The 15,689-nt window shown below is 38.5% G+C and overlaps 1 protein-coding gene across 4 annotated transcripts in view; it reads right to left on the bottom strand.

The window, feature by feature from the left end:
• USP42 (ubiquitin specific peptidase 42) overlaps positions 1-15,689 on the bottom strand; it is an 18,396-nt gene continuing 2,707 nt past the window's right edge. For all 4 annotated transcript variants that reach the window (XM_064725878.1, XM_064725875.1, XM_064725879.1 and 1 more), the window contains 16 exons: positions 14,468-14,705; positions 13,506-13,706; positions 12,318-12,428; positions 12,050-12,152; positions 11,817-11,884; positions 11,583-11,653; positions 10,983-11,065; positions 9,575-9,686; positions 9,051-9,191; positions 8,743-8,843; positions 8,162-8,300; positions 6,685-7,413; positions 6,239-6,324; positions 4,112-5,611; positions 3,345-3,637; positions 1-1,111 (listed from right to left, as the gene is read on the bottom strand). In XM_064725878.1, the coding sequence (XP_064581948.1) occupies positions 1,071-1,111; positions 3,345-3,637; positions 4,112-5,611; positions 6,239-6,324; positions 6,685-7,413; positions 8,162-8,300; positions 8,743-8,843; positions 9,051-9,191; positions 9,575-9,686; positions 10,983-11,065; positions 11,583-11,653; positions 11,817-11,884; positions 12,050-12,152; positions 12,318-12,428; positions 13,506-13,706; positions 14,468-14,696 (4,008 nt within the window). In that variant the 5' untranslated portion in view covers positions 14,697-14,705 and the 3' untranslated portion in view covers positions 1-1,070. The remainder of the gene's footprint in view (positions 1,112-3,344; positions 3,638-4,111; positions 5,612-6,238; positions 6,325-6,684; positions 7,414-8,161; positions 8,301-8,742; positions 8,844-9,050; positions 9,192-9,574; positions 9,687-10,982; positions 11,066-11,582; positions 11,654-11,816; positions 11,885-12,049; positions 12,153-12,317; positions 12,429-13,505; positions 13,707-14,467; positions 14,706-15,689) is intronic.

Consider the following 15,689-nt stretch of genomic DNA (forward strand, 5'->3'; position numbering starts at 1 on the left):
TCCATTTTAACTTTGCTGTATTTATATACTATATAAATTTTACATGCTATATATTTACAGTGGGGCAAGTGCTTTTTATCTTTAAAAAAACAAAGATCAAACTTTAGACATCTCTGAACAACACAGCTTGTATAAACCAGACAGATTATTCAGATGAACTGTATTTAATACAGGTTCCCCACTCATCTCCTGATGCAGGACCAGTGAATAATAAGTGCATCACAGTTTGATAGCATTTAATAATAAAAATAAAAATCACAGTATGAATTTGTCTGTAACTAGACACTTTAGAGAGACAAAACAGACAACTGAGACTTAAGACAAATGACAGTATATTAAGAAAATGTAATAAAAACATATGGAACAATATACAAATAGTCTTGAGAGATACATTCAGAACTGCATATTTGTTGTTTCACAATGTCGAAAACCAGAAGATTTTCTTCAGATCTTGAATATAACTCAAATGTGAAGTAAATTAGTTTCTAGTGTCAGACCACAGAAAAAAAAAATGAAGCTCTTGCAAAACTTGTGAAGTTTTAAATAAGTCTTTAAATTAAATATACAGACTGTCAGTTGCAACTTTTATAATTCCTGGTCGCTCTTGCACCAGATGTCTTAACTTGGAGTAACATTACATGAATAACATAAAGTCAACCTGAGTCTGTAATTAAGCAGCATTTGAGATGGTCTATTCCAGGGCATTATCTCAGCTCAGTGAGATATTTATGTGGTAATTTACAATGTTCAGCAGTTGTAAAAAGTTTTCACCCTTTTGGATTAGAAGTATATTTTAAAAAAGAAAGTCTCAAGTTAAAAACTAAAAAAAAGTTCTTATATGGTAAAATTCTGTACAGAAATGTTAAGCACCACTTATGACTGGATTTTGTCTTGATGGTAATTGATAATAAATCTTAAGTTTTGATGGTCACTATTGGTAATGTCAGGTTTGAAGGTAAGAAGTCGTTGAAGGTAAGAAGTCGTTGGTTTTGATGGTGAGAAGTTGTTGGTTTTGAAGGTGAAGGGTTGGTGGGGGTGGTGGTCAGAAGTCCTTGGGGTTGGTGGTGGGTTCAGTCTGAGTATTGAAGGCTTTCATCAGTCAGCTCCACATCTGAAAGGCAAAAGGAGACCAGGTCAGTCCTGCTGTGACATTGAACATTAAACTGTCTCAGGGGTTTGATTTCTGAAAGACAAAGCTCAAAGCTGCCCCAGCTCCATCTGTCCCTCAGGACAGGATCCAGCTGCTCCCCGTTCTGGGCTAGGGCTGCAGAACTGACAGAGCCTTAGGACAGAGCCACCTGCTCTGACAGCAAGTGCTGCACCTTGGCTGGATCAAATGTAACTGAAGTTCTGCCTAGAAAGCAGCATTGTTTTAGAAACAACCTTGTGGTCAGGCTGACCAAACTGAACCCACAAGGGCAGAGCCTTCAGGAACTTCCTGGAGAGAACATGTAGGAATGTAGGAAAGAACTGCTTCAGAGCTGCTCCTTCCCCTCTCCTGTATAAACTTGGCTGAAAACACAACTTCTCACTAGCTGTTTTCATCCTTTATTTATTCAAAATAACAGGAGTTGGGTGAAAAGGCACAACCTCACAATTCCTCAGTGGTTCCTTGCCTGTCCCTACCTTGAGACATTCAGTATTCTAAAAACATAAAGCAGATGCCATCCAACAGAGAATACTACTTGAGACCCACTTAAAAAAAAAAAAGAAAAAAGAAAAAAACCCTGACATTCCAGAAGATGGAGCTAATTAACATCCATGGACTTGAGGAAATACTTAAATTCTCGAGACTTAAACTGCTTTTGGCAGCCCTGCTCTCCCCCTGGTGCTGTTCAGCTCCTTCTCCTTCCTGCTCGGCCCCGCAGCCTCAGTGCCCTGCCCTGAGCACGGAGACTCCGATCACTGAATTCCTCACCGAACCCGCTTTGGAAAACCCGAGTTTGCCACCTGCTGGCCACAGAACCACCAAGGCCAAACCACGGCTGAGCACGAGCATTTTATTCTGTTTAGTTCCTGATTTGGCAGCTAGAACAGACCCTCTCAGTGCAATAAGGGTTATTTTGGACATGAGTATTAAAAAAGAAGTCTCCTTTTACACCATTAGGATTCAAAAGACCTCAATTCAGTTCTTAATTTTTTCTCATTAAAGAATAATGGGTGAACAATCAGCTTTCCTTCCACTCTGTATTTTTAGAATACAACTTTTGGTAATCTGTGTCTTAAAATACAATCAGTTTTCCACAAATGCACTTCTCCTTTGCCTTGAGCAAACTTTTCAGTGCACGAATTCAGTGCATTAATTGTGGCAATTTGCCCAAGTGTGGAAACCTCATGAAAGGGATTTTAATTTTCCAGAATTTCAAGATCAAACTTCTCTTCTTTTTTTTTTTTTTTTTTTTTTTCTTTTTTTTCTATATTGACAGTTTCAACATGACTAGAAATGAACAGGACTGTCACTGACCATTAACCCAATTCTTAAACTGTAGGTATAAAATGTAGAGAATTTAACAACTCAACTTGCTTTTGGATAGTGAGCTGTCTTCTTCACTTATCTTTGAGTAAAACAGTTAGGGGATTGTTTTGGTTTTCTATTAAAATAGATCAGTAACTGGAACTGGTTTATGTCAGATAACAGGCATTTAATAAGGTTTTATTTCTATAATAAACACTTCTGTTCAGCAAAAATTTCATGGGAAATGTTGTCAAGTTTGATTTTAGATGTTGAATTTGTTGCAGTGTGCAATCATCCTCATTGCATAATTTTAGAGCTAATTAATTTAAACTAATTAATTTATCTACTGCGAGCCCAAGTTGAGATTATGACAAGCAACAGCTGAGAGCTCAGTGTAAATTCAGTCAGGCACACAAATTCATATTTGGGTTTTTTGTAAGAAGCACCAGACAGACTTTTTCAAATACCAAAAATGGGGAAAGAGCTGTTTCCTCAGCCCACTTCTGTGCATTGTTAAGCCTATACTAACAGAAAAACCCCACAACTGAATAAAACAATAGCAGGAATTTTACACTCTCCAGGTGTTAAATTGTGAAGTGTCCTCTGGAGGTCTGACAGCTGTGCTTAGGAGAAGGCAGACCAACAATATTTCAGTATTATCACCAACTCCTGTTATTCTGAGTGAGCAACCTGCACTGTTTCTATGCTACAAACAACTGAATGTAGTATTTTATTCAAATTACAGAATGGTTTGGGTTGAAATGGGATCTTAAAGATCATCTACTTCCAACCCCCTGCCATGATGCTGTTTGGAAGCTGTGCTCAAACCCAGGGATTTCATCAGCCAAGCATTTAAAGCTGTTTATAACAGCCAGGAGTCCTGCCTTACCTCTGGCATACTCAGTGGATGCCATGGAGCTGTGTTTCTTGCTGTCACCTGCACCAGAAGGCTTCTCTTCCTTGTAGGGTTGTTTACTGCCCTGGTTTCTGTATTGCTCACATAAATGGTCATCTGGAGGACGGGATTCTTCCTTCTTCTCCCATGTTTTCTTCTGGAAACGAGGATCTAAATATTCCAATAAGTCTTTCAGTTTCCTGTCGTGCTTCTTCTTTTTCTTCTTTTTCTTATGTTTGCGATTGTCATTGTCAAAGTGGAGCACAGAGCAATCCAAATCATAAAGTCTGAAGGAAACATGCAAGTTAAAAATAGAAAACAGATGTGGCACTTGATGTATATATGAAATGTTATTTATTTACCACAGGTGACGACTTGCAGAGTGTCTGCTACTTTGTGGTACTTTCTGCATATCTAAGTTAATTTAGATGCAGCAATCTTAAGCCCTCAGAATGAAGGACAAGAGGTCGTGGTTTGTACACAAATTGTTAACAGGCATATGGGGAATTAAAAAAAAAAATTAAAATTGTAACCTAATCAAGAACGGTGTGCAGATGTTATTCTGTCTACATTGTCCAGCTCTAGTGTTCTAACACAATTCAGCAACATCTTTCCTATCTTCTCTTGGCCAACCTAACAACATGATCCCGTCACATTATGACAGATAAGTTACTTAGAAACAATGAAAAAAAGGCAGACATGAGAAATACCCAGAAAATAATTAGGAAAAAATTGCTGATTATGCTGGAATCCTTGCTTACTTGTAATCCTTCTCTCGATGTTTATCTTTGGACTTCTTTTTCTTCTTGACCTTCTTATACTTTTTGATTCTTTGGTCATCTGTCTTTCGGCATTTCTTTTCTACGTCACTTCCACTTTCTTCTTGGTGGGAGTATTTTCTTTTGCCATTTCTTAGTTTTTCTTTTTCGTTTTCCCGGGAAGAGTCCTCGAAGCTGGAGTGAGCTGAGCCTGCTGGAAGCGCGTGCCTCTCACGGGAGTATTTTTCCGAGTGCTGCTGAGGTACTGAACAGTGGTGGAAGTTTGCTCTGTGGCTGCTCAAGTGATGATGCACATCCTCCTCTCGGGAGAGTGTGCTGTGAGCCCATCTGCTTTTGCAGTGATAATCCTTGTGTGACCTGCTGTAAGCTTGGCTCACTTTGTCATAGTCTTTATCACAATGAGAGGACCTCCTCTCCCGACCATCCCTTGTTCCATGGGAGGAATAATAATCATTGTAGTACCTGCATTTGTCCCATCTCCGTGGTTCATCTTGATAATATCTTTCTCTAATCCAGGGTCTGTCTCCTTTGGAATAATAATACCTACTCCTGTCTGGGTCTGTCCTTTCTCTGCTTCGGGATCTGTAGCGAGAATATTTTCCTGAGCTCCGGCCGTTACTGGGACTGTTCCTTTCGTTGTGGGAGGATCTGTACTTGCTCTCACTGCAATGCTCCTGCTTGTGACGGCTTTGCTTGTTTGTTTCCATGCTGTGAGAGCTCCTCCTCCTGTGGGAATGATCATCTGGTTTGTTTCTGGTTTGTCTCTCCTTCTCCTCAGTGTCCGAGCTTTCTCTCTTCCTCCGGTAGTGCTCTTTGTCAGTTCTTTTAGAGTCATGGATTTTTTTCTTATTTTTTCTCATATGTTTATCATCATCTTCACATGTTTTATTACTCAGTCCCTCGTCTGCTCTAGAAAATTGACTTTCCAATACTTTATCCAGCTTTGTAATAGAAGAGTCATTAACGGGTGGTACCTCTACATAGTTATTAGAAATGTCCTTTGTATCTTGGCATTTATCTGGAATATCTAGAGATGCAAGTTTTTTAGAACTACATTCAATGTCAGGCTTTATAGAGGAAATTTGCCCTAATTTCTCTTTGCTCTCAGGAGATCCTTTGATGTACAAAGGATTTTCTTTTGAAATGAGTTCAGGTTCTTTTGATCTTCTTAGTTTGTCTTTATCTCTGATGTCTTCAGACTCACACTGCCCAAGGAATTCACCTTCAGTATCCAAGGATTTTTTCCTAACCTTGTGCTGACCATTGATATTGAGATGTGCATTATCAGCTTTTGTTATAATACTTTCAGCAACTTCTTCTTTGGTAAAAATGGTTTCAGAATCTGATTGAGTAAAAAGTTTCTCAACCTCACAGCTAAAGTTGGAAGGAACCTTCCTGGATTCTTCATAGGCAAATAGTGCTTCCATCACTACAGTATCTGTGACTCCATCATTGTCAGAAGACTTCTGAGGTCCAGAGACACTGCACAAAAATAAAAACATATTTTTAACTTGAAAAAACCCATCTAAAAATGTTAGGAGTAAAATCTCCTAAAAAAAAAAAAAAAGTTGCTAATGCAAAATTCTGAAAGACATTGACTTTAGAAAACCATTCTTACACCTCCCTCAGTTCCCATGGAAAGTTTTTCTTCTCTCAGTTCTGCAGGTCTTGCCTTAAAAAACCCATCCCCAACACATCCAACTCCTCCACTTGCAGCTCTGAATCTCATCAATAGCCAGAACAACTGCATTTGCTCTTCCCCCAGTTAGGAAAAAGGTAAACACACAGATTTCCCATTCTCTCAGGTGGGACAGCAGATTGTGGGAATTTACATTCACTCATCCTAGGATGCAAAAAAGGGAAAGAGGAATAGAAAAAGTATTCCAGACAATGGAAGAAAAATGTAAAAACATCCTGTGAAAGTTTTACAGGAGGCATCTGCCTGTATTTAGTAACAGAATAATGTGTGCCCAGTGCTGATGTTTGCAATACCAGATGTACAGTGTGGAATTCCCTGTACTGATGTAAATCTTTCAAGTATTACTTAAGATGGATAAAATAGTAATAAACTTGTATGAAATCTTGTTTTAATCAGTGTAGTCATTTTACCTCTTTTCCTCTGACAAGCTGTTCAACTGGCTGTACGTAAGAGATTCTAAGATACCTTGAGGATCTGGTGACAAAGCTTTAGGCATCTACAATTAAAACACAGAAGTTAACAAAGAGAAAAAAAGAGCTATTTTTAGTAGAAAACTACTGCTGACAAACTTCCAACATGAGATGTTACACAAGATCAGAGATACCTGCACTCTTCCCACTTGACATGTCAACCCCCTCCTCCCAAAAATGTATTTTATCAAACTTATGAAGTATTATCTCCCTGAACTTCTCTTATGTTGACATATGTTAGCTCAGCTCTGCAGATTCAGTGGGATAATAACACAATGGGTTAGAATGAAATCTGTGCTGTGTTTTCTTGGTATTCCACATTGTAGTGCCCATGAATATTGAACATATAATAGATGAGAAAGTGCAGATGGACAAATGTAACTCACCGCTTCAAGCACTCCGTTTGCCTTAGAGAAGAAAATCTCAGAAGGTTTAACGGGTTGGACTTGGCAAGTGGAATCATCAAGTTTCAGTCCATTTTCTTTATATTCATTATCTAAACTAATAGCACCATTTAGGGAATCAATTTTTGGCAGCTCATGCTGGGATCTTTCTTCAGCATTCTGACAGGATGAATGGGAATTATGCAACGTACGGACCACCTTCCCAATCAGAATCCCATTGGAAGAGATGACATTGCAATGCCTTTTGAACAAGCCCTTTGACTCCTCGGGTTTTCCTGAAGGCTCTGCACCGTAAGGGACCACGCTGTCAGAACAGAGCTTGGGGTTTCCATTCACTGCTGGCTCAACAAAGATTTCATCAGCAACCTCCTGCTTGGAGACATTAGTAGCAACTGACACTGTGGAGAGGTTTGAGGTAGGCTCTGCTGCAGAAGAGTTTGTGATTGTGGCTGAAGGAAGGGGCTTCAGATCCTCCTCCTCCACAGCGCTGCTGGGGCACTCGGCCTGCGGCACCGCCTGCCGGGGGGGCAGCTTGTTGTGAATACTGATGGTGATCTTCTGGGCCTTGGAAGGGTCTGCCATTGGCGGCCTGGAAATGGCCCAGTTCTGAACACAAGCTGTGGGTGGAGCTGAACTGGGCCTTTTCACAGCAACACCAACAGTACTGGGATCCTCTTTCAAGGGTCCATTTCCATTTAAACGACTTGAACTCTGGATTTGAAGAGATTGTAAGATGGACATGTTCAAACACACAGCACCGGAAGTTTTACAACATTAAATTCTCATGCTAAATTGTTCTACAGATTGCCTCAATACCTAAGAAGAAACCTCACCTTCCTCCCAATACACATTCATGTACAACGGGTGTGTGTAAATCCTCCCTTTGGTACCAAATGAGCATCAGTCTGACACCCACCCAAACAACTTAACATTGACTAAGCTATTAAAAAAATATTTATTTTCCTCCCTGACAACACTGGAATATTTCTGCTAGTACTCAGAAACAAGACAATTTGTAGTCTATCACTGTGTCAACTAAACTAACACTGATAGGGACGGGGCAGATATTTAATTTTTAAATTAAATTACTTAGGCATTAATTACTTTAGGTTTTAAATTTAAATTACTTAGGCATTAATAGACTACTTTTAAAATTTAAATTTTAATAGACTACTTTTAAAATTTAAATTGTTTAGGCATTAATAGACTACTTTTTAAATTTAAATTGTTTAGGCACTAATAGATGACTTAAATTGTCTCAAGAGCACAGCTCCCAAGCTTTAGAAAGCTGAGCTGGAAGGATAAAGTAACGAAGTGGCATGGCTGCACAGTTAAGGATTAGCCACTGTTTGAGCAACTCTGGCTCAAACCTGCAGTGGGGAAGGGAAACTAAAACTCAAAACCCCCCACCCTACACCAAAAGCTGCTCTAGCGTGGTGCTGCTGTCCCCCTGAGTTACCTTGATCATGTGAGGAGGCAGCCGCGGGCCCATGAAGGCGGGCTGCTTGCTGCCGGCGCCGCGCTGGCCCAGGAAGGAGCGCGGGTAGGAGGGCGCGGGCAGGTAGAACGCTCGCTCGCCCAGCGTCAGGTCATAGCGCCTGGGGACAGAGGGACACCTCAGCTCACAGCTCCTCACTCAGCCAGCTCTGGTTAAACCCACCCCATCATCTCAGCAACAGTGAATATAACACAAAAGACACATCTGGAAGACTTAGGCAGGACTACAAACTGAAGATTAGATAATGGTTTTCCTACAATGACTGTCCTTTCCACAGCAACGGTTCAGCCTCACACCATCTATAGCCACGATTTCTCCTCTTTTCTAAAACAGCCAGCTACAGTGAGCAGATAGAAAACAGTGTACCCAAGTGCAGAAGTTTAAGGTCAAGCAATGAAAGGTACTAAATGACGCAGGGAATTTCCACTTAAAAAAATACAAATAGTAATACTCTCCTACAGTGAAAAGAAAAAGCCTTCAAAGCGAGAAAAGTATAAGCAACTTGAGAATAAAAATGTTCTGAGGACATCTGGTGTTATTACCTGATATAGAAAAGTACGTAAGCTTGCTGATTGAGAACTGTTTTGATATCTGAAAGCTCTACTGAGGCATCATTCATTCGGTACCAAAGTCCATTACCAGCCTGCAAACAAAGACAGAATATCTTCAGATGAATTGCCCGTGTTCCAAAGGACATCACAGACAGAGCACTGCAGAACAAAGCATACCAAAACAAAGCAAACAAAGCACATGATGCAATGTTTTCCCCTAAAACCAGTGGTTACCAATAACATTTTAATTTTTTTGGCAGCACAAATTTTATCCTGTTAGAAGTTGAGCTGATCTCTACCTTGATGAAGCAGAGATAGTGTCCAGCATTACAGTTGAAGCCACTATGTACAAGAACTGCATACAAAGCATAGATGAGGGGTTCTCCAATAGATTGGGACATATATGCTCGAAGATCCAGATATTCAGGGTATTTTACATCCTACACAAAGACAAAGAAGATTCAAAAGTTATCCTGAAATACTTCATGGAACAGCTTGAAAAAGACACAGATTAGGACTGTATAAATATATTTTTCAATTAACTTGAAAATGCCTGTTCTCAGAAACAACATTTAATAACTTAAGCTGCAGGGAGCTGTTTTCCACAGAATTAGCTCTTTAAGGGGAAGGTATGTTCTTATGGTCACATAGGAACTCTATCAGTATTGAAAAGGAAAGTAACAGCCATGGTTGCTAAGTTGTTATATCAACTTCTCCTACACTGCAGTTACTGCCTGAAATGTGAACAACTTTAAAATGAGTATTCATCTTTGAGAAATGCCCATTGCAAGAAGATAAAGGAGCACTCCAGCTGCAAACATACCTTGTTGATCTTTCCACCTGTAAAATTTGCAAATCTTTTCAGTGATATTGTGAGAACATTGGAAGAGCGATGTATCGTGTATCTCTTTGATGCTGGAACCATCTTTTTACACCTTTAAAACAAGCACAGACATTTTTAACATTATATTCTTTTCTCACTCAGAAGTGAAAAAAGTTTCCATCTCTCACACGTGCTTATGCTATTTGAATGATATTTTGCTTGTATAATGTTAGATCTTTTCTTAAATCCATAAACTGCATTTCAGCTTTGTTAATAGAGAGAATGTAGCAGGATATTAGAGACAGCTCCACGGAACAAAGGATTTAGGATATTATCTCTGGATAGCCAAGTAAATGCCTGAAGATGTATCTTTATGTCAAAAAGGTAAGGCAGTAAAAATATGTAAAAAAAAAATCACTGGAAGGAAACAGCCATTCTGCAAGAGGCAGACAATATTGGACAATATTGAGTTTTCTTGTACTGAGGTTGCCTGGACAGACTGAAAACCTCTGCAGTCCTTCAAAACAAAATTGTTAATTTCATTTGTTTCACTGCACACTCAAAGGAGGTACAGACTAAGTCCTGAAATGCAACCATCAGCACAAAGACTGAAACATGTCACTTCACATTGTCAAGAAAAGTACTGCTGAGTAACAAACAGAAAGGATTTGACCGCTTCTTTTAAAACTTGATGTCAAAATACAAGGCACAGAATTCCAAACTAATGGAGAAAGCCAGTGAAGAAAATAAGAGAGCCACCCAGAATAAGGAAAAAAAAAGAAGTGGTTTGTAAAATTCTGAAACTTGTATTTAGAGATGAAGGTTTCAGGCAGTAGTAATCCTTATTAGAAAAAATAATGGTAGAAAACAAAAAGGAAACTGAAAACTAATATAATAGTTTGCCAGCAATGGAAATGACACTGTACATACCCCAAACCCTTCTTTTCAAACTCACAAAAAGACTAAACTTGTGGGTTTGTGTGTGACTAAGCTGTGTTGCCTCCCACCCCAGATCCTCGTCCATATCCCTGTGCTCCAGCTCACATTCCTCAGCCATGCCTTTTAACTTCTGGCCAGGAGTATTCAGTGTGCAACTTCACACTCAGGGAGGTGACAAGGCCCAGCACAGACAGCATCAGGAAGAAAAGTCTAATGTGAGCAATACAATTCTTATAATGTATTTACAAATATTCAAATAGAAATATAAAAATTACTCATTTAGAAACAAGGGCATTATTTCCCAAGCTTTGAATGATTTCAGTATATTAGTTATGTAAACAAAACTGAATGAAACAGCAAGTCATCTCTGTCTTACTGCTAAACAAAGTCAAGAGATAACTCATCCTCCAAGTCATGCACTGCATTGAACATGTAACTTGTATCAAGGTGTAATTAATAACAATCTTACTTGCTACATTTATAGCTGTTTTCACCATCCAGCTGTTCTGGTTTCACAAATTGTTCTAGAGCTCTGGTGACAGACGTAACTGCCTGCATGAGTAGAGAGAAAGTAGAACACTAAGTCACAAGAACTGCAAAATTTCCAGCACTTACAAGCACTTTACAAGTGAACCTTGCTAGTTTATACTCAAGTGGCCTACTGTGAAGGAGGAGCCAGAAATGGAGTTCTCTGAGTATTTACCTCATTTCAAAATGATCCCACTTCAAAATAAGTAAATTTTGCAGTGCCAGACAGTATCTGTGGTATGCCTTGGCATCAACAATGAGAACAATCAAACCCATCAGTCTAACAATAGATGTATATTGAAGTAGAATAATTGAGAAGTATGATTATATCATTGTTTGTGCAGCCATAATTATTATTTTTCCAGCTTAAATCCAATCCAAACATGGAGAGCATTTCCATGGCTTCCACAGAACAACACAGTCCAATCCACCACCATCCACTCCCAAGCTGTTTTGCTTTAACAAGATAAGTTTCTAAGCAAAATCACTTTATTTTACAAAGCATTAACACAACCCAGGCCATGCTCACAGACATCCTTACCTTTATATCCAAAGTAACGTCGAGAAATGGCTCGTACGTGTCCGACACTGCTTTGCAGTTCAAGCACTTTACTGGAACCAAAATATAAATGCTTAACATCACTTCAATGAGACTAACTGCATGAATTTAAATTATTAATACACATTACTTTAGTCAAACTACAAACTCCTTTGCTACAGACAGACAAAAAGACACAGATCAGTTCAAAAGACAGTAAATTTTTTAAAAAAGTACCTCGAGATCTTAGATATCCTCCAAATATTTGATAAATAAGTGTGGTGGCTTGAGAAGATCTGTCTAATCTGGAAAGAAATTGGAGTCAGACCTCAGAAGGCTGAAGCACAGAGTTAATTCCTCAAACAATTTTTGGTTTTATGAAAACCAAGGACACAAGTTTTAATTCATGATAGTAAATAAAGTAGTAAGAGGGGCTAGGAAAGATTGAAATGTAATTATTTTATGCTTACTTGGTGCTTCCATTCAAGCAAGCTTTCTGTAAAGCATCAACAGTGAAGCATAAGAATTCATGTGCATCCTCTTGACTGCCAAAATGGAAATGTTTTCCTATTCCTAATAAATAAGAAGGTTATCATATAATTATTTCTTATAGAATGAAATAAAACACACATTTCTAAAATACCTCTTCTTTAAAGTAGCAAAATTATTTACATGCATCAAATAACTCACTGCAATATTAAAAAAAAATTTAAAATAAACCTATATCAAACTACTTACTTTTAAGGCCATTGATAACAGATGTGGGTTTGATAGCATTATTAGAGCAACACAGGACCTGGTTGATGTGACTTTCCATTGTGCACATCATACAGAATCCTTCTACATGACCTAGGGAAAGAAGAAAGCATCCCATTCTAGTCAAATACACATTGCTAAAAGGAAAATCTACCCCAAAATAATAATAATCTAAGCAGTGGGGACAATGTCCACTCCCTGTGTCACATTCTCTTCTCCCAAGGTGTCAATATTCCAACCGGTTTGTGGCATTTTATTATGGAGAATTGTACAGGATAAAACTCCTTAAATCACAGACCAGGCTGCTCAGAACCCCATCCACCCTGGCCTGGAATATTCCCACTGGAAGGAGCCCTCCCCATGGCAGAGGATTGGAACTAAATAATTTCGAAGGTTCCTTCCAATAATTCCATGATTCTTAACTGAAATAATTTTTATATATGAGAATAAAACACAATCAAACTTCTAGGAATATATATTAAGATACCAAACTAGAAAGCATACAGCTGCCTTAGGAAATAGCTCCATATTTATGGATATAAAAAGAAACTCCCCTAGGCTTAATAAAGTCAAGTATAAAATCAAAATTCAAAGAACATAAATTCCAGGCTTCTATACAAACTTTATTATTTAGAATAAAATTAGCCTAAATTTCAGTACAGTCTCCCCCAAATTTGTATTTGAGTTCATAAAAGATTAGCTTATAGTGCTTTCTAGAATGTTTGGGTTTTTTAACGGGTCAACACTGAACATGTAATTTATCACAGTATTAGTGCACTGCAGTATCTCAGCTGTGAAGACTAAAAATCTTCAATGCCAACATCCTAAATTTTATCACCTTTCTACCAGCAGGAAACCCAAATGCCAAATGTTCATCAAATGCCTCACTTTACAACGCACTTCATTATTCACATGAAGCAAGAAATGATCTTTTCTTTAAGTTTTACGTGGCACATTAAATTAACAAATTCACTTTATATGTCTCCTATAATTCTGAGCTTCCTGTTAGCAAAATCATAGAACCATTTAGCCTGGAAAAGACCTTGAAGATCTCATTCAAAAACTGCTTCTACAGGCAAAATAGAACAACTAAGAATTTTCTTCATAGAACCCTGTTTTTCTTTCACCTTTGGAGCTGTCCAACAGATTTATAGTGTTAGAAATACTCACATGACTTGGTGTGCTCAAGTGAAAGCATGTAATTGGCAAGAGGAGGCGTGTAGGTCAAACACTGGAGAGTAGAATTAAGGAAACAAGTGTTGCCGAGGTTCTGCAGCCCAACTCCAACACTCTGCGTTTGCTGCCAATCCATACAGATTTTCTCCGGTGGAAAAAGAATTCTTTGTGGCGGAGCAATCCCATCATTAACAACTGCAAGAAATTTGTGTTTTGAAAAGAGTTGTACTGGTTTTGTTTTAAAGAGGGTATTTAAAAAGTAGGATTCTGCAGGAGCAGCCTGAAGAACCAGCTCCACTCCAAAACACAGCAACACACGATGCACAGCTTTAACACTGCCACGTGAAATTGCTAGTCAACACTCTCCTTTGGACAATAGTTCATTCATCTGTTTTAATTCTTCTAATAAAAGACACAAACTCCCACTCTGATTTTAGCACCTGATTTCTTTATCTCTATGTCCTTTAATGTCTTAATTAAATTGTTTTTTTCCTTATTGTAACTTAAACCACAAACTTACACTTGTGGTTATGCAGTAAGAAAAATCAGACAGACAAACAAGTAAGCAGCACAAAAAGTAACCCCATAGATATCAGATCTCTTCCTGGGCAGTGTTATTATTCAGACTTCTGAATAATGGAAGCCATGAATAGACATGGTAAAATGTACTTTTCTCTCCAGAACAGAAGAGACCTAGGTACATCCATGCATTATGAAAAGCTCCCCTTGTTTGATTTTACATAAATAAAAAATACTTTACAAATCAATTGTAAATAGATAAACCCAAGTTCTGCAACACCTCTCCCTGCAGCTGCCTCAGGGGATGCACAAAATTGAACTCTGTGGCTGAACTCTTGATTTGCTGTAGTCCCATTTCACAGCAATGCAACAACTACAATCTGCTTCTACTCTGGTTTTGTTTTCAACAAAAAGGAGGGAGGACAGAAGACACTTACCTAGATCTCTTTGGGCAAAAGGCTTTGATTTTTGAGATGATCTACAATAAATATGCCCCCCAGGACCTTTGTCCACAGAGACTTTGTTTGGATCTTCTGTAGGAGGTACCCGGCCCAAACTTGCAGTGCGAGACGTCATTTTTTTAGTACGGGGTTTCATAGATTTGTCAGAGCGTCTTGAGGAAGATTTTTTAGACTTTGAAGATTTTGGCTTGTTAACTATGGTCATTGTTCATATCTGTAACAAGGCAAAAGTTCTGTTTGGTATAAGAATGTCCAAAGTATTCCAGAAAGGAAAGAGCAAAATAAATCCTGCCCCTTAGCCTCAGAGAACCTGAAGAACTAAACAGCTAAGAGTGATTACAAACAAGGGAACAAAACCCCAAAACACACCAAAAAACTCCACCCAGTGCACAACTGAATGCACAAAGTAGATTTTTTCCATCCAAACTGCATCAATTTTTTTTTTAACTTCTGCTGAGTTAATGACTGATAGCATTTCTTACATTTCCATGGGATTTTAAACCACTACAGTTACCAAGATCTTTTTCTTAAAAGAAGCTGTGAGCAGTGGCACAATCAAGTGCTGGCCTGGTGAGATCCAGGAGGAATTGTCTGGCCAACATCTTCCAGCTCCTGGGAACCACACACCCCTGATGACACAGAGCATGGGAAACAGCTCTGAGAAATCTTGGGAAAAAAGAGCTAGAAAACACTTGCAAATTTATTTCCACCTGGGTTTCTTCTGCCCTTCCAAGTATTTGTTTGGATACAATTTTGGCAGCATTCCTTGTGGTATTTTGCACCCATCATTTACAATGCTTACTTATAAACCAAGAAGTTGAATTCAAAAGCATCTTTTTCAGTTCTACTTATGTAAAGTTGTTTTGCCAGGGAAAAACAAAAGAGGAATGTAAACTATAAAAAGAAAACGATGACCGCAACAGAAAGCAAAACAAATCCTAATCCTCAGCCTTCAAGAATAAAGGCAATAACTGGTACCAAGTCATTTATAAAATGCTGATTACGTTTCAAGATGGTACCTCTTTAAATACATGTAATGTTGTGTGCATAGTAAGCTGCTGAACAATTACATGATCAATTATCAACTCCTATATGTAAATTTTTACTACTATCGTACTCTATCATGTAGGGCCCGTTCAAGTTTAGGGAAACTATAAACTTAACTGAGGGTTTAAAGTATAACCTGCTTTGTAACACT

Source organism: Zonotrichia leucophrys, chromosome 14, assembly GCF_028769735.1.
Source record: "Zonotrichia leucophrys gambelii isolate GWCS_2022_RI chromosome 14, RI_Zleu_2.0, whole genome shotgun sequence".
Taxonomy (NCBI): Eukaryota; Metazoa; Chordata; class Aves; order Passeriformes; family Passerellidae; genus Zonotrichia; species Zonotrichia leucophrys.